A 24,191-nucleotide genomic window follows, 5' to 3' on the forward strand; every position below is an offset into this window, starting at 1 on the left:
AATAGTAGGAGCAGCTTAAAGCCCCACAAAAACATTTTACTGTATTCCTGTCTTCAGATCAGACGGACAAAGTCGTCAAATATATGGCACTACTTGGTTGGTGAGTGAAGATATTGATAAACAAGATAGGTAACAACACGAGTTGCCTAAACGTGCTAGCTCTTTTCCACCATTGTTAGGCGTTGACTAAGGCAGATTTCACTGTCTCAACCATCAACTTTTATTCCTGGATACACAGGCGTGAAAGAAACATGTCAACAGCGCTACCGATAACGCAGGCACCATTCCCGAGAACTAATTTGGATAATAGAATGGTCTCGAACTTCCAGTATCCATTCGAGTGAGGTCATCGCCGCGGTCCTTCATGGCAGCCAGTTCAGTAACATTCAGCAAGCGAGCATCGGGAGCGACAAAATCAGACGTGCCGAAAAGAACTGAGCGAACCATCTGTCCCAAGGCTGTATCGTAGTTTCTGATGGTTGTCTCGTTGAGCTCTTGACCAATCAGTGGGTCTTCTTTCGCAAGATGGCGGTAGTTAATTAAAGTGTGCATGGCGTAGGCGTTCCGCCAGTCGGGGATGAAGTGGGGCAAGTAGACAGCTGGATGCATGTGTGTCTCGAGGCCGTGGGTCATGCGGTGGAACAGGTGAGGCCGCTTGTCAACCAGTTCTCTGGTGGGCACGTCTCCGGAATTGTAGCTCCACAGTGATGCATTGAACCTGCGAGCAGAGCGGAAATTGAAGGTGCCGCAACAAAACAAAACAAAGAGAAACCTCACCAAGTATACTACGCGCAACTGGGACCACTGAGTATGTGCCCCTTGGCATGCTATCCTACGAATACTGGATATGTGGCACTGTGGCCACTGGTTATCTGATAAGTAGAAAACAGTAGGTCAGTCAACATGCCTACATTTTAAAGTCATTATTGTGCCAATTTATTGCCTATGCGTCTAAAATAATTGGTGTGTACATGGGACTTTAAGGGCCTTGAAATTCCATCTTTCCGTGTTTTTCCTCAGCCCTTGATACGTATAATGCAATCTCCCATGGTGATTTTCACTGAAGGCAGCTGGTAATTGAACGAACTGGTCGTTTGTCTAAAGTGCCTTATTAATCACGCTGCTGCAGACGAGAGTATCGCTGTGAGGAGGACTTATACTGCTCTACGTGGCGATAAATTTGAACGTGACTGAAAGCGCACTTGTGCGTCCATTTGAAGATTTTAGCTCACTGGGAGAAATTGAAATGCTTGCGCGCAACTTTGCCTTACGTGCGGCTCACTCTGGACGTTTCCCCTGAAGTGTTTCTACAATTGCTAGTACATACAGCGGAGGTGGCGCTTTTTACGGCGCTCGACGTTTCTGCGCAGGCACGAGTAAGAGTGGGCGCGAGAGAGAAAATGTCGGGGATTTGCTCCTTGAATATATGACTCAGCCTAAGCACTACCGAGGAGGCTTCTGAGCGTGCACTGTTTTCCTTTGTCCCTTGGACATGCCGGCATTGCGGAGTGCGGTCGACTTTGTTTAGGCTCCGCCGCTGGCTGCCCGCGGGGTCAGGCAGCGGGCGCGGACGCCGTTTGGTGATGAAGGGGGCAATGTTCTGAATGGTGTTGTATATTTCGCGGGTTGCTTTTTTCGTCGCGATGATAGATCGCATTTTTTACAAACACTGCTCCAGAAGGGCACATGTGACCGACAAATGGAAACCTCAAGAGAGCAGCTGAAGTTGTATTAAACCAGGTGGCACAGGATCTGCGGGGCACGCAAGCGTTAGCGGGGAGATCAAAGCTGGAAGCAGGGCGGCCCGTGGAAGAGGCCCGCGGAGTCCGTATAGTGCCAGGGCGTGTTCGCATAAAAAATTGGCTGTCCGCTGTCGCAGACAGCCGATCTTATACTCCCCTGGCCCGCGCAGGCCTCTGCGAGCGCCAACCCACGGGCCAGTCCGGCTTCTAGCTTTGATCTCCCCGTTATCGCTTTGGTGTCCTGGAGGCGCCACCAATAATGCGAAATAATGATACGTTGTTTTCATTAGTAAAAACATTCTTGAATAAATATAATTACGATATCATCGAGGGATGCTCAAGAGACGAGCTGCCGCGAGAATGACGAAGTCGGTTGGTGGCCTTGGCACGAGCGAGTATCAGCCGGGCTGCCTGGCTCCATTGTAAATTGCCTATAAATAGCATCTGTCGTCTGTGTTTTTCCACACGTAACATCTGTGGTGGAGGTCAGTGATCCCCGTCCTCACCACGGAACTCCGAAGTGGTCGGCGATATGGACAAGAAAAAACCGCGTTCGTCACACCTGATGGCTTATGCCAATTTAAAGTAATGCTGTTTGAATTATGCAACGCCCCAGTCACCTTTGAGCGTATGATGGACTCCTTGCTCCAAGGTTTCAAATGGTCCATATGCCTGTGCTACCTCGACGACGTCATTGTCTTCTCGCCAACGTTCTACACTCACCTTGAGCGTCGCACAACTATACTTGATGTATTCCGAAAGGCGAAACTGCAACTTAACTCGTCCTCATGTCGTTTCGGCCACCGACAAATTACTCTTCTGGGCCATCTGATCAGTACAACCTGATCCCTGTAAAACTCGCGCTGTCCGAGAGTTTCCGGTTCTGAAGACAGCCGCAGACGTTCGAAGTTTTGTTGGGCTGTGCTGGTACTTTCGTCATTTGTTCCAGATTTTGCGACAATTGCTAGGCCCCTAACTAATCCTTTGAAGAAAGGCGTACAATTCTCGTGGTGCACTGCAGAAGGAGCCACCTTCTCTCGTCTCGTCACTCTTCTAACCTCATCACCCATTGTCGCCCACTTCGAGGCCCCTACAATAGGTGCCGTCTTAGCCCAGCGTCAGCGTGGCAAGGATCGCGTTATTGCCTATGCGAGCCGCCTCCTAGCACCATCGGAGCGCAACTATTCCATTACGGAACGAGAGTGCCTTGACATCTTCAATCGCCTCAGGGTTGACCTAATCCCAAAGAACATGCACCCGGAGTATCACAGCAAACGGAGACAGGCCCGGGCCAAAGCACTCCAGAGACACTACGCAAACCACGAGGAGGCGGTCTACGTAGACGTAGCCGAACTGGGAGAACGCGACGCTTTCTCCGAGTTAGGAAATAGGTTCTCCGAGATAGGAAACGGCCTCAAACCAATCACCGCGGTTACCATTTTTGGAAGGCACGCGGAAGAAGCGGAAGAAACCGCGATAGCAATAGCTATCACAAATACCGCAGCCAAAATAATTTTCTGCGACTCCAAGACGGCAGTGTGTAATTTTGCCAAAGGCAGAACCCACGAACCGGCGCTACAAATTCTAAAGAAAGTACATTTCACGCCCCGCCAGATCAAAATCATCTGGCCGGACACTTCATTATGCACCAGATAGCTGTAAAAATTGTCCTGTTATAAAGTGTCACTTGTTGGTTCTGCGGGTTTTCGTAATTTGGCGATCTGAACTTTGTCGCTAGCGCGCAAAACCTTTGTTTTCACAACTGCTGCATCTGCGCGCTACTCACTCGCGGTAGGTGTCCATGAACAGACGCATGACACGGGAGTTGTTGTGCGCGATCATTATCATGTTGCCAAAAGTTCCATCTTCTACGCCACCCACGGTGGCCTCGTAACGAAGAAACCGTCGCAGAGACTGCACCACGAACACGTCCGCGTCGAGGTAGATGCCCCCGTAACGCATCAGGACACGTATGCGCACAATGTCCGTTGAGTGGTGGGACCATTCTGGCTAGAAAAAAAAAAAAAAAACGGCGTTGTGATGAAGAGAATGCGCGCACACGCTATTCTTTACCAGATGCACACACAGTTCGCAATATTCAATTTCAATCCATCGGTCAATTGCATGTTCCCATTTGGAAAACTGAATGTATCAAGAAAAATGCAGTCTCCCATCAGTGTTTGGGGACCCTGACCAGACGCGTACAGAAAATTATAAATCAATGCATTCGTCAGCTTATTGTAAACAAACGCAGATTTTAAACCATAATTTTGTGAATATACCTCGGTTATAAGAAGACGCACTGGACTGTCTCTGCAATATTGGATACCATGGTTTCAATACGCTTCCTCAAATTATTCGATTCCTCGACTTCAAAATGAGACACTTTCATTTCGATTTAACCTACATTAAATGTTAATTACATTGCGCAGTCTCTGCAGTTAACGCTGGTGCATGTACGCTGGTCACCGACAACAGAAATTACACTTTTAATCTACCTCATATTTCAGGGTGAGTTCTCGCGAGTTCTTGCTTTCTGTGGCTGGCAATTGTGTCGAAGCTATTTTTCGGTTTCTCTTGGACGGGCACACAGCGAAGCAACTGGCAATGTTTTTTTTTTCATTAAATGGCGCATTTTTATCTGCTTGCAGGCTGCGACGCATTTAGCTCAACAGGTTCATTTCGCTTTTCCACCCCCCATATTGACACGTGAACTTATTTACCTTTTATGGGTGGGCTCTTTTCACCGTCTGAAAAAATGTATCGCGCTGCGCTGGATGCGGCTGCATGTTAGGCAAACTTGAGCCTGCATGTATACATGCAGGCACAAGTTAGCCTGATAAAAGGCTAGTTACATCATTCCCAGTTTTGCTGCTTTTTTCACCATCACAACTGCGTGAAAATATAATTGCGGTACTAGGAAATCGCTATACGAATACAGAAGTCCAACCGTAAGAACGCAAGTAGACGTGAAGTCCAGCATTTCTTCCGTTACACCTATATACGCCCCTACGAGGTAACTGAGTACACGACACAAAACTGCCTACGGAAATAAATAAGAGAATCACCATCACAACAATCGTAACATATAGGCTGTTTGCTGACTGTTGAATAGCCATGTATATACATAATTTAAAAAACTCGACAGTAGTAGTAGTAGTACAAAACATTTATTAAAGAAATCACATTCAGGTCCAGTGGGTGAGTCCCTCAGTCCAGGGCCCCACTGGCGATCGCGGCACGCCGGGTTTCATCGAGAAGGGCCAATCGTTCCTCCCGCACCGCGCTGGCTAGCCACACCTCCCACTGCCTACTGTTGGAGTTTTGCCCCATAATGGGGTGATTGGATTTCTTGTGGCCGACTCTGGCACGACCATGTGACATGGTCAAGAGATGGCCGCCCTCCGCACCAAGGGCACGTCTTGGGATACCGGGTGGGGTGTATGTGGTGTAGTAGGAGTAGGTGTCGCTATGTACGGGTTTGTAGTCGGCGCCAGTCCCGCGTTTGCGCTGAGTCCAAGGATGTGTCTGGAAAGCTATTGAGCCTTTCTCATTGTGGAATCGGTGTTGCAGCCACGAGTTATTCAAATGTGTTGCTTTTGCCTATTGCATTAAAAAGGGTCGTCTAGTGCAAATCGGTAGACCAAGCGCCGCCTTGTAAGCTGTGCGTGTAAGGGCGTTTATTTTAGTTTCCTCTGAGTTTGATACTTTTTGGAAAGGAAGGCCAAAGGTTACACGGCTTATGATAAATGCCTGTACGAGCGTTATCGTCTCTTCCTCCTTGATGCCTTTTCTGTTTTTTGCTACTCTGTTTATCATTCTAGACACGCTGTTAGCCGTTTTCCGGAGATTTGCGATCGTGTGCCCTACTGCTCCATTTTCCTGTATCCATAGTCCGAGTATGCGAGCTTTAGATACCTCCAGCATGGTTTGACCTCCCAGAGCAAGCTTTATCGGAATTGTATCGTCCTTTCGTGTATAAGGCGATCTGACTCGGATTAGTTCGGATTTCTCCGGGGCGCAATTCATGCCAGCTTTTGTTACATGATCCTCAACAATGCTAATTGCCTTCTGGGGGGTTTCCTGACGTTCCCCCAAAGATCCCTTTGCGGTCTAGAGAGTTACGTCGTCCGCGTAAATCACATGTCCTAAGTTTGGGATCCGTTGTTGTTTCACCGCTAGTCCTTTCATCCCTATATTAAGGAGTAGCGGTGAAAGAATTGAACCTTGTGGCGTTCCTCTTTTGGGGGTCTGTAGAACAGCTGAGCGGGTGGATCCTAGCCCTATCGTGGCTGTGCGGCTGTCTAGAAAGGATTTTATGTATTCATAAGTGCGCTGTCCGCAGTGCATGTTCAATAGTTCCATTAGAATGCTTTCGTGCGAGATGGTATCGAAAGCTTTTTTTGATATCTAATGCCACTATGAGTCTGTCTGCATTTCCTCTCTCTGTGTTTAATACTTCTTCTTTCAGTAGGAGAAACACGTCCTTTACCGACATATGCTGTCTAAAGCCGAACATAGTTTCCGGGAAAAGCTGCTGCTTTCTATGTACCTAATGAGTCTCATCTGTATAACCTTTTCAAAAAGCTTACCCAGACATGAGGTAAGGGATATGGGTCGGAGGTTCTTTATGTCCCTCGGTTTCCCTGGTTTCGGTATTCGAATTATCTCTGCATGCTTCCATGTCTGTGGGATTTCACCTCCTTCAGTCCATACATGTTTGTTAAAAAGATCTGTTAGCCCTGTTAAAGCATTGAGGCTAAGATTGCGAATCATGGCGTTTGTTATTTTGTCCGGTCCAGGCGCCGTATTTTTCTTGAAAGTTTGGAATGCCGCGAAAACCTCTGCCACCGATAAAGAGGCATCTAGGTCCTCATTGTTCCCTCCTAATTATGCGGGAGTATCATGGTTTTGCGTGGAATTTGCTCCTATATACATGTCTTCTAGTGTGTCTAGGAGATGGGTGTCAGCGTCTCGAAATTCGCATTCAAGTAATCGCAGATCTCGGTTCGTCGCTGTTTTCGTACTTGCAGGATCTATCCTGCTTCTTAAAATGGCCCATGTATATATTGTGTGTAAGTTTCCGTGTAGAGATTCACAGAACTGGTGCCAATTATTGTTTTCTAGTGTTTGTGCATAAGCGTTAGCCTCCTGTGTTAGTTGAGCTATACGTATTTTGAGCTTTCTATTTAATCTTTCTCTTTTCCATCGTCTAGTCAGGCTTCTGCGTGCTTCCCATAAATGTATGGGGCGGCTGTCTACCACTGCTATATCCGATGTTGTAGCAATCTCCCTCGTTGCTCTTTCGTGTATTTCGCGTATTTGCTCCACCCAGGTTTCAATATCTTCGGTGAAAATGAGCTGCTCTTGTTTATTTCGATGTACAGTCCAGTCTGTAATGCAAGCCCTCCCTAGGGAGCGACGGATTTTGGCTCGATATGTATCAAAAAACTCGACAGGAAAGTTGACGTGCGCTTTATGCCCGAATTTCACTTGGGGGTGAGGCAAAGCTCTCCGCCGTTTACTTTGTCCCCCTGGGGCACCCCGCCCTCTCCCCACGACTGCGTGTTGAGGCTCCCTTCTCCCCTCCTTCCTGGTTGCCCGTTCTGCTCCTCCTTACAGGTGCGCATTTTGCACACAGCGAGTAGTGGAAGAGGCGCCTGCGAACTCGGCTTCACGTGGCGTTCGCTCCGTCCACGCGAGAAGGCGCTTGGCGATACCGCGGAGGGCGAAGTCGTCGTTGCCCAGGCGAGGGCTGCTCCAGCCGCACTGTCACCCTCTGTCGCGTGAATGCTCACTGTGCGTGCGACGTCATCCGACTGACGTCTGACGCCACGTGACCGATTTGCCCGCAATCGCACCAGCCGTGTGAATCCAGCGTTACGAGCACAGGTATGGGGTCAGTCCAAGTCACAATGCAATATGAGAGGTGACAATGAATAAAACATATCTTGCTTTCAATCATTGTCACCTGTATCGTTGCACTCATACGAGCCTGAGTTGGTGCAGAAAATGTGTAGCGTCTTCTTTGCATCTGCTGTTGCCGGTTTAAGCGTTGATCTACCATTGTTGAGCGATATTTCATTGAAATTATTTGTTTGAGACTCTCTCTCTGATTATCTCTATTTCATTAGTGTTCATCGATTTTTACCTCGGGAGGAACGTACCGCACTTATTATTCTACATTTAGTACTTCGTCTGTTACTTGATATCCATCAGGTACCTTATTTTCACTCAACGTTTGCTTTCACTTAAAGTTAATCGGATTATTAGATGTCATGATATATCACGTATCGTCAGCGTGCGGTAAAGGAGCTCACTATATACCGTAATTTATTAATTGATTTTCGGATACATTGTAATAAGAGCATCAAATGCTGTTTCGAGATAAAAAAAAACGTTAATCCTATAAAGCGACGCCAATGAACGATTGTGTTATTTGAGAAAGGGCCTTAGGGGCTGTGATGGTACTGTGTACGGTGATTGCTACTGTGTCCTTCATACGTCATTCCACGTGACATCTGGCGGAAGTGCTTTTCGTTCATGCACCGGACAACCCCGACAAGCCGTGATCCAAGCCCAGACCGCAAAGAGAACAACAACGTAGTCCCGGAACATCGAGCAAGCAGTCGTCTTCAACAGCTGCACGCAGAGCACGGACGTCTACCTGAGAAGACCAAGAAGATTGTGGCCAAGGCAACCACAATGCAGCCCCAGTGTCACCCATCGTATTTCAACAGAGCAGAGAGCCACCTACCTTCCGTGTAGCTACGCCGGAGGATTAGGAAACCTGGCTCGAAACCTTCAAAAGAATCTCGACCTTCAACAACTAGACTTCTGAAAATAAGCTACGACATGTGCACTTCTCCTTGGAAGATACCGTGAGGACTTGGTTCGAGAACCAGGAGCCCACCCTTACAACATGTGACCTGTTCCACAGTAACTTGCTGAGGACCTTCACGAGCGTTGTCAGTGAAGAAAGGGCCGAAGTTCTGCTGGAAACCCGAGCCCAACTACCCAACGAGACCATCGCCATCTTCAGGGAAGAGATGACCCGTCTTTCCCGGCACGCTGACCCGGAAATGTCCGAAGAGAAAGACGTGAGTTTCTTGATGCGAGGCGTAAAGCAAGAACTTTTCGCCGGACTCATCAGAAACCCACCGCAGGCCGTAGCCGAGTTCTTGACAGAGGCAAACACGATTGAGAAAACTTCAGAAATGCGCGATAGGCAATATAACCATCAAGCGCTCACACATCAGGGCGCCATCCAAGCGCTGGGTTCCGGTGATCTGCAAGAGACCATCAGGGCCTTTGTGCACGGAGAACTGCGCAAGGTCTTGCCTTCGTCGCAGACTCAAGTGGCCTCAATCGCTGACATCGTGAAGGATGAGATTCAGCGATCGCTTGGAGATCCTGAGGCGTAACCTCAATTACCGCAGCCCCAGTCAGAAGCGATGATCAACGCCGCTGTCGCACGCTGTCAAGGTCCCCCTTCGCGACGTCCCCAGAGCCCTGTAACGCCCCAATTCCGTGGTCCGCCGCCACCGCCGCCACCAGCACGCCCACCCGTCACCCAGCGCACCTACGTGAAAAAGACGGAAATTTGGCGCGCCCCCGACTACCGCCCGCTCTGCTACCACTGCGGCGATGCGGGCCATGTGTACCGCCGATGCCTATAGCGCGACCTGGGATTGCGAGGCTTCGCCGTCAACGCAGCGCGCCCGAGGGAAGGTGAACGCCCTCGTGACATCGCCGACTACCTCTCGGCGACTCAGTGGAGCCCTCGACGACCGTCCCGTTGCGCCATCACTAGGCCGCTACCTGTCGCCGCAGGTAGCCCGGGGCCGGTCCGTGAGCCCATATCCGGGAAACTAGAAGCAGCAACCGATGGAGGTGCGGTTGCTGTTCGTCGAACTGCCGATGATCCTCCGCCTGCCTACGAAGACTAGGAGAAGACTACCTCGACGACAAAAGGACAGGCTGGCGTCCCAAAGAAGTCTGGAAGCAAACAATACTCGAACGAAAGTCCACCTGACGGCGCCACGTACAATCCACAGGTAAACGCGACACAGCCACGATCCGACGCCAAGACCTAAGTGTAAGGCAAGGGAAAGAACCACCGACCTCGATGTGCTTATTGACGGCCACGCAGTCACCGCCTTAGTAGACACAGGAGCCGATTACTCCGTCATGGGTGGACTCATCGCCGCCCAGTTGAAGAAAGCTAAGACTGCATGAGAAGGCCCGTGAAGTCGGACTGCTGGAGGACACATGATAACCCCTACTGGAATCTGCACGGCAAGTATTAGCATTCATGACCGGACTTACCCTCCCACGTTCGTTATCCTCCAACAATGTTCACGAGACGTCATTCTCGACATGGACTTCCTGAACCAACACGGCGCAATCATCGACCTGAAGTCGAAGTCAATAATGCTGCCGGAAGATCAAGCTGTACCGCCGGAGGGCCATCGCAGTCACCATCCCTTGAGCGTGCTGGAAGGTCAAGTAAGCAACCCGCCTAGCTCTAGCATTGTTATTTCAGTGGCACCGAAACACCTGCTGACGTAGAAGGCGTCATCGAAGGCAACCAACGCCTACTGCTCGACCATGAAATTTGCGTCGCAAGAGGGATCGCTTTATTGCGTGGAGGAAACACGAAGTTGTTGTTGACAAACTGCAACCAGGAGTTCTAGCACGTCAACAAGGGCACGACGATCGCATATACCGAGGCAATTCTGGAGACCAGCAATGCGTTTGTCCTCTCGGATTCTGCCGCATCTGCACCGACGACCGTAGTTCCCGAGCCAGACTTCGATATAAGTCGAAGTCTCCCCGTGAATAAGCAGCAACAGCTCAGAAGTCTGCTTCGACGATACAAAGATACTTTTCGACGTCATTGAAAATTTGACAAACACCAGTTGCAATGCATCGCACCATAACTGAAGAGCGCGCTCGACCACTCCGCCAGAGCCCTTACCAAATTTCGACGGGAGAACGCGAAGCTGTAAGACAAGTCGACGAAATGTTGGGCGAAGACATCACCCAGCCGTCGAAAAGCCCGTGGGCGTCTTCTGTTGTCTTAGTGAAGAAAAAGGACGGGACGGAACCCTATGTTTCTGCGTCGATTATCGTCAACTGAACAAGATCACGAAGAAGGACGTATACCCAGCCTCTCTACCAGATATCACGTGGAGTGACTTATGAAGAACACAGTAGCAATACTGCGAAAGACAAAACTAACTTTTATTGGGCGAACCTGTGCCCACAAGAACAGGCTGCCTTAAAGAACGGCGACAACGGCGAACACAGTCGGCGATCGTCAAAATCTGATCAGCGGGTGAAACGCGTCGGCTTTTATAGATCAGTCGTCGAATGTTCCAGAGTAACCCCTGGGACCCGCCTCCCTTCCACAATGCTCGACACCATTCGCGTCGAGCATACATGCACTCAGATTACAAAAGGTTCGGCGACAACTGACAGTAGATAGAAGGATCAATAATATTCTAGAAACTTCCGATACATGTACACGCGTCCTGCGCTCAGCAAAAACAATTTTTAGTCGTTAAAAGCGCTCCGCCGTAAAAGATAAACGAGTTCACGTGTCATTATGATGAGCTCGGTATTGTTCAATGTCGTAATAGCCCATGTATTGAAAATCAACTTTTTTAGTGATCCGAAAAGTTGGGAGAATTCTTGTAAATTGTTCCTAGTAACCCAGATGTGTGATTCTGCAAAGAAAATTTGTGCGAAGAAAACCTGCCCGATGCCCAGAAATATTTATAGTCATAATTGAATTTGTCTATTCGGCATCTGCAGCCTAGCATTGCTCAAGTATGCTAGCCTTTGAAGAACCCAAAGGTGCGTTTGCAAGCTTTGAACATGTGGCACACAGAGAACTGAGCCGTCCTAGACAGCCCTAGTACACCTCCATCTCATTCTGCATAAAGCTTTGAGCAAGACCTCATTATGTTGACCAACTGTCAGTCGGTGCCAGTAGCTTGGGAGCTTTACCTTTTAAATATGTACCGCTGGGAATATACTGTTATATTTAGGAGGAACATCCTAACTACTTATCAAAATTCAATTTACATCGTACTACGATTTACGTACAGATGTCGTTTACGACGGTAGCTTAATGTTTTACCTGATCCAAACGATTTCCATGGAAAGTTAGCATGTGCACGATGCTGTAGTACACTTTCTTAGAAGTATCACTATTACTTCGAAAATATATTTTTCTTTTTATTTCCTCGTAACTATTCTACTTTAATTATAGCTACCGCTTTGTTACAGTGCAAGGACGGCCCATAAACGTGGAATGAAACTTTTTAGCTGTCAAAATAAAACATTCTGCAAGAACGCTTATTAAACAGTATTCAAGAGAACATCTCAAAATAAGTAAAGAAAAAAGTCAAACAGGACACCAACAATTAGACGTCTTGTGTGCACCATGTCGTCAGTAGACAACAGTGCCAAGGTTCAGTGCAGGCACATCATGTTAATTGTTTACACTTTCTCGAGTCATCCTTAGGTGTCACATAGAAGACATCCCTACAGTTATCATTTAAAGGTAGCACCTAGGAAGAGAACCAAGCATAATTCACTGTGATGAGTTGCGTAGGGTGTCCGTCTCCGAGGCTAAGACATTCACTTACATCTATAGGTGTGCCGAAGACGTCTTTGGGGAATACTGTCGGCACATAAGTGAACGGAATGCCTTCAACCAAGCGAGCGTAGGGGCCAGTGAATCCACACGGACTACAGTGGACCATTATCTTCCGCGGTCTGTGGTTGAGGTACATAGAGCGGTAGAACACAGCGTCAGGAAAGCTGAGCTCCTCCTGATTGTACCTGGGACGAAGGCAACGATATCTTCATTTATTGGCACTAAAGCATGCCACACTTGACAGTTCGTCATTTACTCCGTTTATGTGAAGAGATTCTGAGCGTACTATGAGGAGACGTCTATAGCAAAGCTGCAGAAGTGTTTGCAAGCAAGAACTACAAAAAAAAAGACGATTGCAGTGCTACGCGTTAAAGGATGGTATGCGGAATTTTTTTTTTGAGAATTAGTAAAATTGTATATCCTCATAATGTGTACCGCGAAAGGCTGGTTTATAATTTCTATTAAGCATGTCATTATACATAGGAGGATAAATTAGAGGTTTCTATGCAATAAACAAATAAGAACAAAACTAGAGAAAACGACAATATCCTGCCGCTTATTTCAGCTCCTCCTGACCATACTGGCGTTGATGGTAAGAATACCTTCACTTGTTGTCACTAGGTGAAGCCATCTCTGCTAGTTTATTGTTAACTTCGCTTATTTAAGCACATTCTAAGCGCTCTATAAAGACGCGTCTATAGCAATGCTGCAGAAGTGGTTGCAAGCAACAAATATACAGAAGGACTACGATTGCACTTCTACGCTTTAAAGCATGGTAGGCAGACTATTTATTCTAGTCAATAATAACATATAACATTCGCATAATGTCTACTATTACTTGCACAGTAGCTCAGAAGCACATGGACGACGAAATAGAAAGATGGGACATGGCGTTTTTCCCCTCTTTTTCTTTCATTCTTTTTTCGTCTTCCATGTGCTTCTGCTCTACTCAGTAAATAATGCCATACCCCCAACTATCCCACCAGGTTGTCATTTTGAATTTCTAGTAGACGCAAAAGGGTGATTTATCACTTCGTGTAAGCATTTAATGATGCACAGGATGAAAAATGGAAGGCTAGCACGCATTCAACAAACAAGAGAAAAAGTACAGAATACGACAATATGGTGACGCCTATTTTTAAGAGCAATCTCTTTCTTAGCGATGTATTACCACTTTTCCGTGTCAATTATGTTTCACATCCTTAATCATGGCCCTGTCCGTGAGATAGTGCAGCCATAGATATGTGGGCTGGCATGTGCTACTAGGACTACTGGCCACCGCGTCGTTGCGAACGGATATGTGTATAATAGCACCTAAATAAACGTAAATAAAATTGGAGGGCGCTTAAACTTCGCCTTCAAGAGTGGAACACGACAGCACCCAAAGATCACTGACTGCTTTTCATGCTTCCAGGCAACCCGCCGTGGTTGCTCAGTGGCTATGGTGTTGGACTGCTGAGCACGAGGTCGCGGGATCGAATCCCGGCCACGGCGGCCGCATTTCGATGGGGGCGAAATGCGAAAACACCCGTGTGCTTAGATTTAGGTGCACGTTAAAGAACCCCAGGTGGTCAAAATTTCCGGAGTCCTCCACTACGGCGTGCCTCATAATCAGAAAGTGGTTTTGGCACGTAAAACCCCAAATATTATTATTATTATGCTTCCCGGCAACACATGCTTATGTAACCTGACATTTACCGGGAAAGGCTGGCGGCGAACGCTATGCAGGAAAGCAAGTTCTCTGGTAAAAACTCGGCCTCTTGCGTGGGCCGATCCCGGAGGTTGTGCATGGTAGCGCCACACAAATTCAAACATTTCCAGCTTTCCTTTATTGTTTTGCACATTTAATAATTAAGTCGGATAATATATAAATTAAAAGGCACGCGCTGACGGTGTTTTGTTTCATGACACTTATTCGTGGGCTGTCGTTTTCAAAATTCCGAGGAATGACTTCATCAAGAATGAACGACAAAGTATGAACACCATTAGAGACAGAACGGTGTGACATCATAACGCGCATATACCGCATGTCGTATATCAAGGCATGTCATATACATATGCCTAAATATATACGAAGTTCTCTGTTCCCGGACAAGCCCACTGGCGCCGTAATTTATGCGACGCGGAGCCCTTAACACTTTCGCGTTAAGATTGTCCGACAAAAGATTGGAACAGAGGACACCCAGCAAATCATCCCAATGCTCTAGTCCTTAGACCACGGATATACATGCCAGAGCAAGCGAAACAGGACATCCTTAGCCACTTCCCGAAGGCAAGCCAGAGCATTGCAAGGCGCTTGGCGGCTTCTATCACAACAGCGATTCTGTGAACAATCCATGCCATCTTTCAGCATCGTCGCTAATCACACATAAAATTGTGACTTCCTTGGGTTTATAAAATTTTCTCAATAACCGTACTCAAACCCTACTCGCAAAACCCTGTGCTATGCTGGATTAAGGGTCCAGTGTCGCGCGCTGCATGCTGGGCAGCTGCGGTATACTGGGAGGCACAGAGTACCGGTGCTAAAAGCAGCTCCAGAGCGAGATAAACGCGGTGCCTGGCTACCGTATATATTTTTTTAACGCAGAAAACGCTACAGAGCGTTTGAGAGCAATAAAAATTTCGAGAAAAACTAAAGATGCCATTACCAGGATTCGATCATCTAACCTGTACATCACGAGCTCCGTACGTTACCTAAGCCATGGCAACTTATGCATAACTTGTCATACAGACTCAGCCGCAATTAGACATCCCAGATATGTCTCGAAGAGACATGGTAGATACGCTATCACCCCGCTACTAAATCCTTACGCCTTTATCAGAAAGAAAAGGTTGTCCGCATACAATGGTATGCACGGAAGTGCCACAACACTGATTTGTTTTGCGATCGGTGCTTTAACTTAGAAAAATGTCTTAGAAAATAGGCGATGTTGAATTCGACTAATATGAGTATAGTATTGGGCGAATAAAGAGACATTTCCTGAAAGAGCGCGGTGCTGTCATCTTTTGTTCCGCGACCATCATAATTATTGCCTTCGGATCACTGTGGTACACGGCAACTGGCTGCATTTCACTGTGTTAAGGTGGAACCGCATGGCGCGATTTCAGGCGCGATTGACGCGCGGATGGTGGGGCGCGCGCGTCATTTTGACGGGTGCCCAGCATGGCCTCTCCAGAAATCGCGCGGCCGCGTGCTGCTGCTCGCAGTAAAAAAAAGAAAAAACAACGCGTCGCGTCCGCCAATCAGAGTTCAAGTAAGTCACGTGGCATTTTGGTTTTTGGTTTGGCGACCAGATGGCCCAGCTCTCTGCGCATCTCTAAAACTCCTTAAACTTCGTAAAGTAGTGACACTCTCCTCCTCCGCCTTCCCTCCTCCTCGTTTCTCCTCTCTTTCACGCACCCTCACGCACGGCACGAACATGCGCTCCTCGCCACTCCGTAGACGCTTCTCGAGCAAAAATGGCGCTGATGCACGGCGCGAGGGCTCACGTGATGCTATTAGGCCAATAGCGACGCGGCGTCGGCCTCGGCCAGAGCGCGCGAGGAGGAGGCGGCATTCTTCAAAGCGTGGCACTACGTTACGAAGTTTAGGGGCTTTACGCATCTCGACGGAGCCTCTCTGGGGCATTTATTTTTTCTCGGCAGAACTGGCGCGCGCCTCAAAGAAAGCACGTGCTACCGTGATTTCGCTCGCGCATCGTGTTGGTTCCTGCATCGTGTTCACCAAAATGGACAAAGAAACCTTCAACGAGGCCCTAATAACTGAAGTGCAGAAGCATCGCGTCCTGTGTGACGTACGCGACCGCAATTACAAGAACAACATCAAACGTGACCAGGCTTGGCGAGCTTTAGCAGATATCCTCAGCGTAGACGGTATAGCAGATGCCCTCAGCATCCCCCTCAAATGTAGCGATCGCCTCGTCTGATCGGTAGTAAGCGGCCGACACTCTGTTTTTTACGTGAAGTTGTAAAGAAGCAGCGGCCTCTAAGCGCGAAAGGTACAAAGTCGCAGTTTCGCAGACAATCTTGCTGCTTGACATTACGCTTGATAAATACACTTCGGAGAAAAAGTCGCTGTCTAATTACACAAGATTATTTTTATTGCAGTGTTCTGTGTGTTTAAGGGCACATTGTATATGCGGTAGCAGAGACGATTCATGTAGTTTCGAGTTATGTTGTCTGGCAACCCGGAAAACGTGCCGCAAGAGCATCGCTCCATTTTTTCGTGTGGGTGCTCGCGCGTCGAGAGGCAACGCGGGCGTTCGCCACGCCTTACGTTTTTCGCTCGCGGAAACGCGTGGTTGAAAGGCGGTTGAAGGATTTGGGGATTATCGCGAGGCTAGCCGCAGTCACGTGCCCCTTGAGAAACATGCGGCGTGTCTCCTGGGAGTCCATGACCACGACCGAGTCCCTTTCTGAACGTTCGGCGTGATCGAGTGAGATCGCCACTGGTAATATTTTAGCCGAGGTGGGGGATTCCGCCGTGGCCGACGCGGTAATTTGCTGTTGGCTGATCGCGTTCACGACTGCCAGGGCGTACCTCGTTTGGTAGCGCTGCCCGGTCGCTTCTGCATACATAGCTGTGTCCGTGTAGTACGTGTTGTACCTATGGCTATTAGCGTACGCTGATTGAATGTGTTGTGCGCGTGCTTTGCGCCTTTCTTTGTTGTACTCGCTATGCATATTCTTTGGAATTCGGTCTACTGTAATTTTGGATCCCATCGAAGGAGGCAGAGGTACGGCTTGAGGTGTGAGATAAATGAGGTATGCTAGGATATTGAGTCTAGCCAATATTGCCCTACCAGTTTTTGTGAAGCTGAGGCACCTGCTCTGTCGCATCAAGGTGGAATGCCTCAGTTCGTCGAAAGTATTGTGCACTCCCAAAGCTAACGCGCGCTCCGTTGAAGTACACTTAGGCAGGCCCAAAGCAGCTTTGAAAGCGGTTCGGATTATTGTTAGCCTGATTTTCCTCCTCCCTGTTCAGGATTTGGTACTATAAGCCATACGTGATTTCACTATCCACTAAGGCCTGTACGAGCCTTACGGTATCGTCTTCTCGCATTCCCACTTTTCGATACGTCACGCGACGTATGATTTGGACTATGTTGTGAGCTGTGGATTTGAGTGTCTTGAGTGTCTGTAGTGCTCTCCGGTCGCTCTGAAGCCACAAACCTAGCACTCGCATCGTGGGTACCTCTCGGACTGACTGGCCCTCAACTACGATGTTAATCGATCCTCTGGATTTGTTGCCTTTCACGTGTATCCGGATGACCTCAGATTTTTCGGGTGCGCGCTTCAGGCCACTCCATGTAGAAAATTTCTCCACCGCTAATACTGCGCTTTTGAGCATATATTCCGTATCCCCTGGTGAACCTCTGCTCGTCCACAGCGTGATGTCGTCGGCGTAGAGCGTGTAACCTAGGTCGGGTATCCGATCCAGATCGCGCGCGAGGCGACACATCGCCATGGGTAAGCTCTCTGAAAGGGTTATCAATAGCAGATTGCAGCGACAACTGGAAGAGCGGAGCTGGTTCCCGGACTCTATGATAGGATTTCGCACGGGTTTATCTTGCCAGGACCCGTTCATCCTACTTAAAGAGGAAATTCTAACTAATATACCGTACGGCGACGAAGACTAGTCCTAGCACTAGAGCTCATAGGAGCCTACGACAACATCTCTCAGCCGCAATATTACAGGAACTCGAACTCGCGGGTTGTGGTGAGCGCACATACAATTAAGAGCGTTTCTTCCCAACCGCGAGGCGAGCATCAGTATTGGCCAAATCACTTCGCATTTATTTAAAATGCCTGGCAAAGGAACACCTCAAGGAGCTATATTATCACGCATATATTAGAACTTCCTACATGCTTGAGGAGCTGGGCCTGCTCTTCAAGTATTGTGATTTGATATCGCTTACATCTGGCCCTAATGCGGTAGTTCACGTGACATTGCGCGCACGTGTGTTGTCGAATGCACCGCTTGTTTTTGCAGCGGTGGGAACCATAAACTTGCTTATCCAAAGGGCGTTTTTAGCTTCGAGAATGGGGAAAATTCGCGAAAATTCTTTCTAAACTGGCTTTATGAATTTGACACAGGGTTTTTCTCAGTTAGCGGCTGCACATACCTGACGAGATGGAGGATGTCGGGGACGACGTCATAGCTGTATCCCATTACACCGTCCGTGTCGTAGAAGCTTTTTGGTCTCTGGTGGACTTGCGTCGGAGGTGGTGTTGGTCGCCGCTGGGGTTGCGTCTTGAATTGCCCCTTAAGCTTGCTCAACTTGATGCCAAGAAGGATGTTTATCACCGCAAGCACTCCAAATATCGTCCTGCAGCAAAACAAGGTATTACATTTTCAAAAACACCGCAGAGAGATTGCTTAAGTAAGTAAAGTTCTTCCTTGGAGGTAAATACTATAAAATGATGCATTAGCCACAGTACGTAAAGTGCGGCGGGCAGACATTGTAGGCCTAAAGAAAGTCACGGTATGTTGTTTCTTAAAGTTTATTTATAGAAATGTATGAAGCTTTGAAAATTCATGACTAGACTTTAGCAACAAGGCGATTACGGCCTATAAGGAAGTAGGCTGGTGTTGAATTATACAGCTTTATACAGTCTGGCTATTTGCATGAGCAGATCTTGCCTCGCGTAGGGCAGTATACGAAATTGAACATAAGACACGAGCCACTGTTCGTCAAGGTAACTTACGGAAGGTTGTCTTTCGTTCGTTTTTTTTTTTTGCTACCCAAACATTTCCATCATTGCGCACATTGTGCACATCGCATCATACTTAGTACGCGCGCCTCATCTGTTGCCAGGCTCCCCGAGGTGTCCGATGTCCAGAGGTACAAGACAAGGAGGTTTAATAATTTCGCACAAGAATCGACCACACGGAACGCCTTGTAACCGTGGGAAGTGGAGATGATTGGCGATTGTTTGAAGCTGAACGAAAAGCGCACACCCGTGTGAGCTTCGTGTTACACGCTGTTCAATTCACGAGGACACATGTCCTGCCGGGGTTTTCAACACGCTCCTGCTCACACAGCAATACAAAACAATTCCGCGTGAAGTAAAACATGTGCCGACTAATATGTGTGATCTCCGACGAGCATATCATTTTCTTTTGTAGTACTGCCACTCGGCTTGCACCATGGATTTATCGTGAAAACAAAGACGAATGAACGGCTCCCCGAGCCATTGTCTCTGAACTACACGGCCGCACTGACAAAAGCAGGGCGCGTGCCTCTCTCTGGTGAACAGCGTAACCCACGACACTCGTACTGGGCGGTGTGTTTTACCCTTCCGCGTTCTACTGCCGTTCTCGCCGCTAGTCCTGGTTCTGTGGTTTGTCATTTCGTGTGGTCAACTATCACACCGTATTATAAAAATCCAGGAGGCTGAACTTGTGGTGGCACGTCTCCCTCTATTTCAGTTGACAAGTATACCCAGATTATGTTGTACGTCTTATAAAACAAAACGCTAAAATTTACTTTGTCATATACATATATATATGGGGAGCAACAAGCATACCTAAAATATTCAGTTATCGATTAAATAGAAAGGGCGTTCCTTTCTTCTTAGGTTGTTCTGTGCAAGAAAGGATTGAAATTGCCTTTTGAGGCACACACCTCTCTATGAACAGCTCATGCTCTTCATAGCTGCTCTGCTCTACAAAAGCTGCTTGCGAAAATTGTTTTCCTCGCTTCCACAAATTTTGCGCTTTGCGTTCTCTCGTTGCTGCGAAGTTGTGAGCTTCAATGGACTTTAGGGATGTAATACGGTAATATACTAATTAAATAAATCACAGTAATGAAAATGACGTATCCCACGCATTTGTGGGAACCGGTTGCAAGCGAAGCTTCCTTCACTTGCATAATATATTCATTTATATGTTGCGCAACATTTTTCGCTCAGTGCTGGTTCTGGTCCCATATTATGATGATAATGATGATGACAATGTTAATGATCTTTTTGTAAAACATAGCACGCACCCACGATGCTGCTACGAATCGGCTGTTTCTACAATAATTTATGACTGAATACAACATAGGAGGGTGTACCTGTGAATAAAAATTTGGACCACGGTTCAGCTTCGCCTTTAAGAGTGGAACACCATAGCACTCAAAGACCCCTGGCTGCTTTTCGTGCTTTCTGGCAACTGCAGCTAAGCTATGTAACCGCAAAGTTTACCGGGTGACGCTGGAGTCGAGAGCTTCCTGGCAGAAACGCGGCCTCGTGCGTGGGTCGATATCCTGTTATTGTTTCGCACTTTTAATATGTTTGTCTGAGAAGAACTAACATAAAAAGATGTGCGCTGTAGGTGTTTTTTTTTCATTGCATTACATTACGTTTTCATTGCAGTTGCCGTTATGAAAATTTCGAGAAATTAATTTATTTTTTTATCTATTTATTTATTTAAGATACTTTCAAGGCCCGAGGGCTTTACAGAAAGGAGTAAGTGAACATACCAAAAAATTGTGCAAAATACAAAGATATTCAACGTGGCGTTTCATGAATGATGGTTTAGAAGGCGTCGGTATCCAGGATGACTGCAGCGGTGGCGGGAAGGTGGCTCCAATCTTTGCTTGTGCTAGAGATGAATGCATTATTACAAAGTTTAGTACGTGAAGACGGCACACCAACTTTGAAACTGTGGTCAGGGCGAGATGATATGTATGACGGTTGGGTGATAAGCTCTTCTTTCAACGATCAGTTGTGGTAGTAGATTTTATGGAATAGCGAAAGGCGGAATCATCTACGATGGAATGGCTTGAACGATCTTCAAAGGCTTTTATGCTGTTTATGAGTGTAATGTTAGCCAAGCCCCAAATGGAGCATTCGTATTCTACTTTGGAGCCAACTAATGTTTTGTAAAGAGTTAGTTTCCGTGACGATGATGCGGATGAGATGTTTCGGCGCAAATAGCAAAACATGCGATTGGCATTGCTACATATAATGTCGACATGCATGTGCCAGGAAAGGTTGCTGGTGATGTTTAGTCCGAGGCATTTGTACGATGAGACAATTGAGAGAGGGCTATTATTGAGGAAATAGGTATGCAGATTAGTATTAGTACACTGTGATACGCGCATGCATTTACATTTGCTTAAGTTAAGCTCCATAGACCACTTGTTACACCATAACAGAACGTTGTTAATGTAATAACTCAGTAAAGAATGCAACACAAGGCATGAGCAACTTTGGTGGTAGAAGAGTGGTTGGGTATGCGTTGTCCGACATTTGGTTCCAACTTCTTTTCGCCGAAGCGACGTCCGATGCCCGACGAGGAACGGCGGTCGCCGACGCCAGATTTTTTACGACACGGGACCGTTAACGCTATCGCGCTAAAACACAATTATTTACTTGAGCAGTGACACCAAATTAATGAAGTAGTAACCTCAAAAAACAGACAGTTAATTGGAAAATTTAGAGTAGAAGGCATTTACAATAATAATAAGAATAAGAATTAGAAATGCAATAAGAATAGAAGGCATTTATAGAAGACAGCACCCCTTCCAAAATTACAAGCCTACGTCCGTTGCCTTTTCAGGTCACGTTCACCTGGGTGTCGTGTTTCAGACTGCTCGGTTCGTGTCGTGTTGCTGCAGAGGAGTCGCTTCCAGCACTGCCACCATTGTTTCGCGCGACGCTAAGCTTGGATACAGCCAGCCAGCTCATCTGGCAACATGAATCCAGCACGACTACGGTGGACGCAACCGGCTCCCTTCATAATCGTCAGCTAGCAGCCGCTTCGCTTGGGCGCGACAACACTTCCGGAATTGCAGGCTTATTTACTCTGAGCCCACCGATTCACAAACGACAGCGTCTGCGTCTTTCACTTCTTACAATCTTACAATCGTGCTCGCTCCCTATTCGTAATGAGCCCACCATGGTGAAAGGTGGCAGGCATAAATCAGCTTCAGTCTGTCTTGCTGCCCGAGTTTCCTCACCTAATTCCTGGAATGCGGGGGCGCAATAAACAAGAAAGCAGGAAATTTCCGCAACAAAATTGCACTTGTAGGCCTATTATCTCCTGATGGGTGCTGGTTCGTGTTCAACAGATCCCGCTTTGATCGACAATAATACTGCTGAGCTATACATCTGAATATCAAACGAGAGGCTAAATGATGCCAAAATATTGAAGACGCCTCAACCGTATAGGGCTGCGGAGATATATGCGATAACGATATAACGTGTTTTCCTTACATGTAGTTTTAGCGAGCGTTTCCTTCTGACCCATTTTAAAGATGTTTCACCTCAATACCAGCTCTTCCTCTGTACAATTTCTTGATCTCTCTGGCAGATGAGTTTACGGTAACAAATTTGAGCAACTTTATCATCCTCGGTGATACGCACGGGACAGCCTACATTTGTAACCTTTTGTGCATATGACATGCAGTGTGTGCAAAGTTCGAAATATCCTATTACGACAATGACGTAAATAAACCAGCCTAGGTTAGGAAAGTACTGCGATGGCGATCACATATATTCTCTCTCGGTGCATTTATTACTAATCTGGATTGCGCTGGCATATGCAGTACCAGAGCTGCTTTAACACAGCGACTGCTCCACCGAAGTCAAGCTGCACGGGAGGCATTTTACACATTCACAATCTGTCACCAGATTATCATTATTGTCGATGAACTGCGTGTACTTAAAGGTGAGACCATGCCTAAAAATTTACACGGATGAAGAAATAATTTTTCACTCACCACAAACTTGCTTTCAGCAAACGCCACCTATCTTTTGTAGCACATGATTTCCTCGGTCTGTTACCTGCCTTGATCGCTTCTGTCATGGTGTCCTGCACAGTTGTATGTACTGATCCTCGCCAACAACGCTAAAAATGATTGATGCTCAATAACTAAAACGCTGTATCTTCTTGCTGTCAAAGAAAAGCACTTCACCGCTCTCTATGCTTCTTCTTCTTCCTTCCTTCGAAGCTATAGATGATGTTTCTGACGATGCCCTTCCAAAGAAAACTATTTTTGCAGTGGATATGAAATTATTCGAGCTTAGCGAATAGTGTAAATGCAAGAAAGCATTCTTTTGTCCTGCCTTTAGTGTCTGGTAAGGCTAAAAGAAACGTTGGACGCACCAGTTGTATTAATTTTCAAGTTATATTGTCTACGTATAAAAACGGCCAACGATACTTCATCGTTTTTCGTAGTCTCCGAGATCGACATGGGAGGCCAAGGGCTTTTCAAATGCTGCCATCGCTCTAGCTGTGCCTGTAGCTTAACGCATAAATGCCAAGATGTGCCACAGTGCGCACTCAGTTTTAGTTTAAGTTTATTATTCTTTAAATAGAATGAATGGGTTTGAGACAATATACAGGCGAGGGTCACAATGTGAAAGAAGGCGACAGGACCCTCGGTTAATAATCACAACGGAGAGAACTGTTAAAGATGGGCAAGCGAACTAAAACAAACAAATACAATCACAAAAATACAACCTAAATAAATTAAGCTAACTAAAACAAATTGTCTTTATGCAAGCCTAGACCGCATAACATACAGCCGTCAATACAAACAAATGGCAAATGTAGTGTAATTAATGAAGCAAACTTAGTTATACATATAAAAATCCTTAATGGCACGACTAAATGCATAAAAGGATGATGAGTTAAAGGTGTTGGGTAAGCCATTCTGCAGTTTTATAGCAGCGAATGATGATGTCATTTTTCAATAGTTAGAATGAATCATAGGCAGTACAAAATTGGAGTTACGTGCAAACCTGGTATTGTTATTGTAGTGGGCCGAGGTGACAAATGAGAGGTC

At 46.9% G+C, this 24,191-nt stretch overlaps 2 protein-coding genes across 2 annotated transcripts in view; one reads left to right on the forward strand and one right to left on the reverse strand.

Annotated features, from left to right (window-relative positions):
* The window catches only part of LOC135898650 (uncharacterized), a 195,732-nt gene that overhangs the window by 98,318 nt on the left and 73,223 nt on the right, over nt 1-24,191 (forward strand). The window lies entirely within an intron of this gene.
* Nucleotides 197-23,344, reverse strand: LOC135898647 (uncharacterized). Its single transcript, XM_065427716.1, has 5 exons — nt 23,124-23,344; nt 18,537-18,740; nt 12,401-12,596; nt 3,529-3,752; nt 197-718 (listed from the first exon to the last, which is right to left on the reverse strand). The coding sequence occupies exons 1-5, from the start codon at nt 23,207-23,209 to the stop codon at nt 295-297; spliced, it is 1,134 nt and encodes a 377-aa protein (XP_065283788.1). The 5' UTR covers nt 23,210-23,344; the 3' UTR covers nt 197-294.

The sequence above is a fragment of the Dermacentor albipictus genome, chromosome 8, assembly GCF_038994185.2.
Source record: "Dermacentor albipictus isolate Rhodes 1998 colony chromosome 8, USDA_Dalb.pri_finalv2, whole genome shotgun sequence".
In the NCBI taxonomy this organism is placed as follows: domain Eukaryota; kingdom Metazoa; phylum Arthropoda; class Arachnida; order Ixodida; family Ixodidae; genus Dermacentor; species Dermacentor albipictus.

Excerpts from the sequence above, each read along its gene's own strand:
- LOC135898647 (XM_065427716.1), bottom strand. The coding sequence starts at position 23,209 with ATGACAGAAGCGATCAAGGCAGGTAACAGACCGAGGAAATCATGTGCT. Across the intron at positions 12,597-18,536 it reads GACATCCTCCATCTCGTCAG|GTACAATCAGGAGGAGCTCA; the intron begins GTATGTGCAGCC and ends CCTTCGTCCCAG. Across the intron at positions 3,753-12,400 it reads TCTTCGGCACACCTATAGAT|CCAGAATGGTCCCACCACTC; the intron begins GTAAGTGAATGT and ends TTTTTTTTCTAG.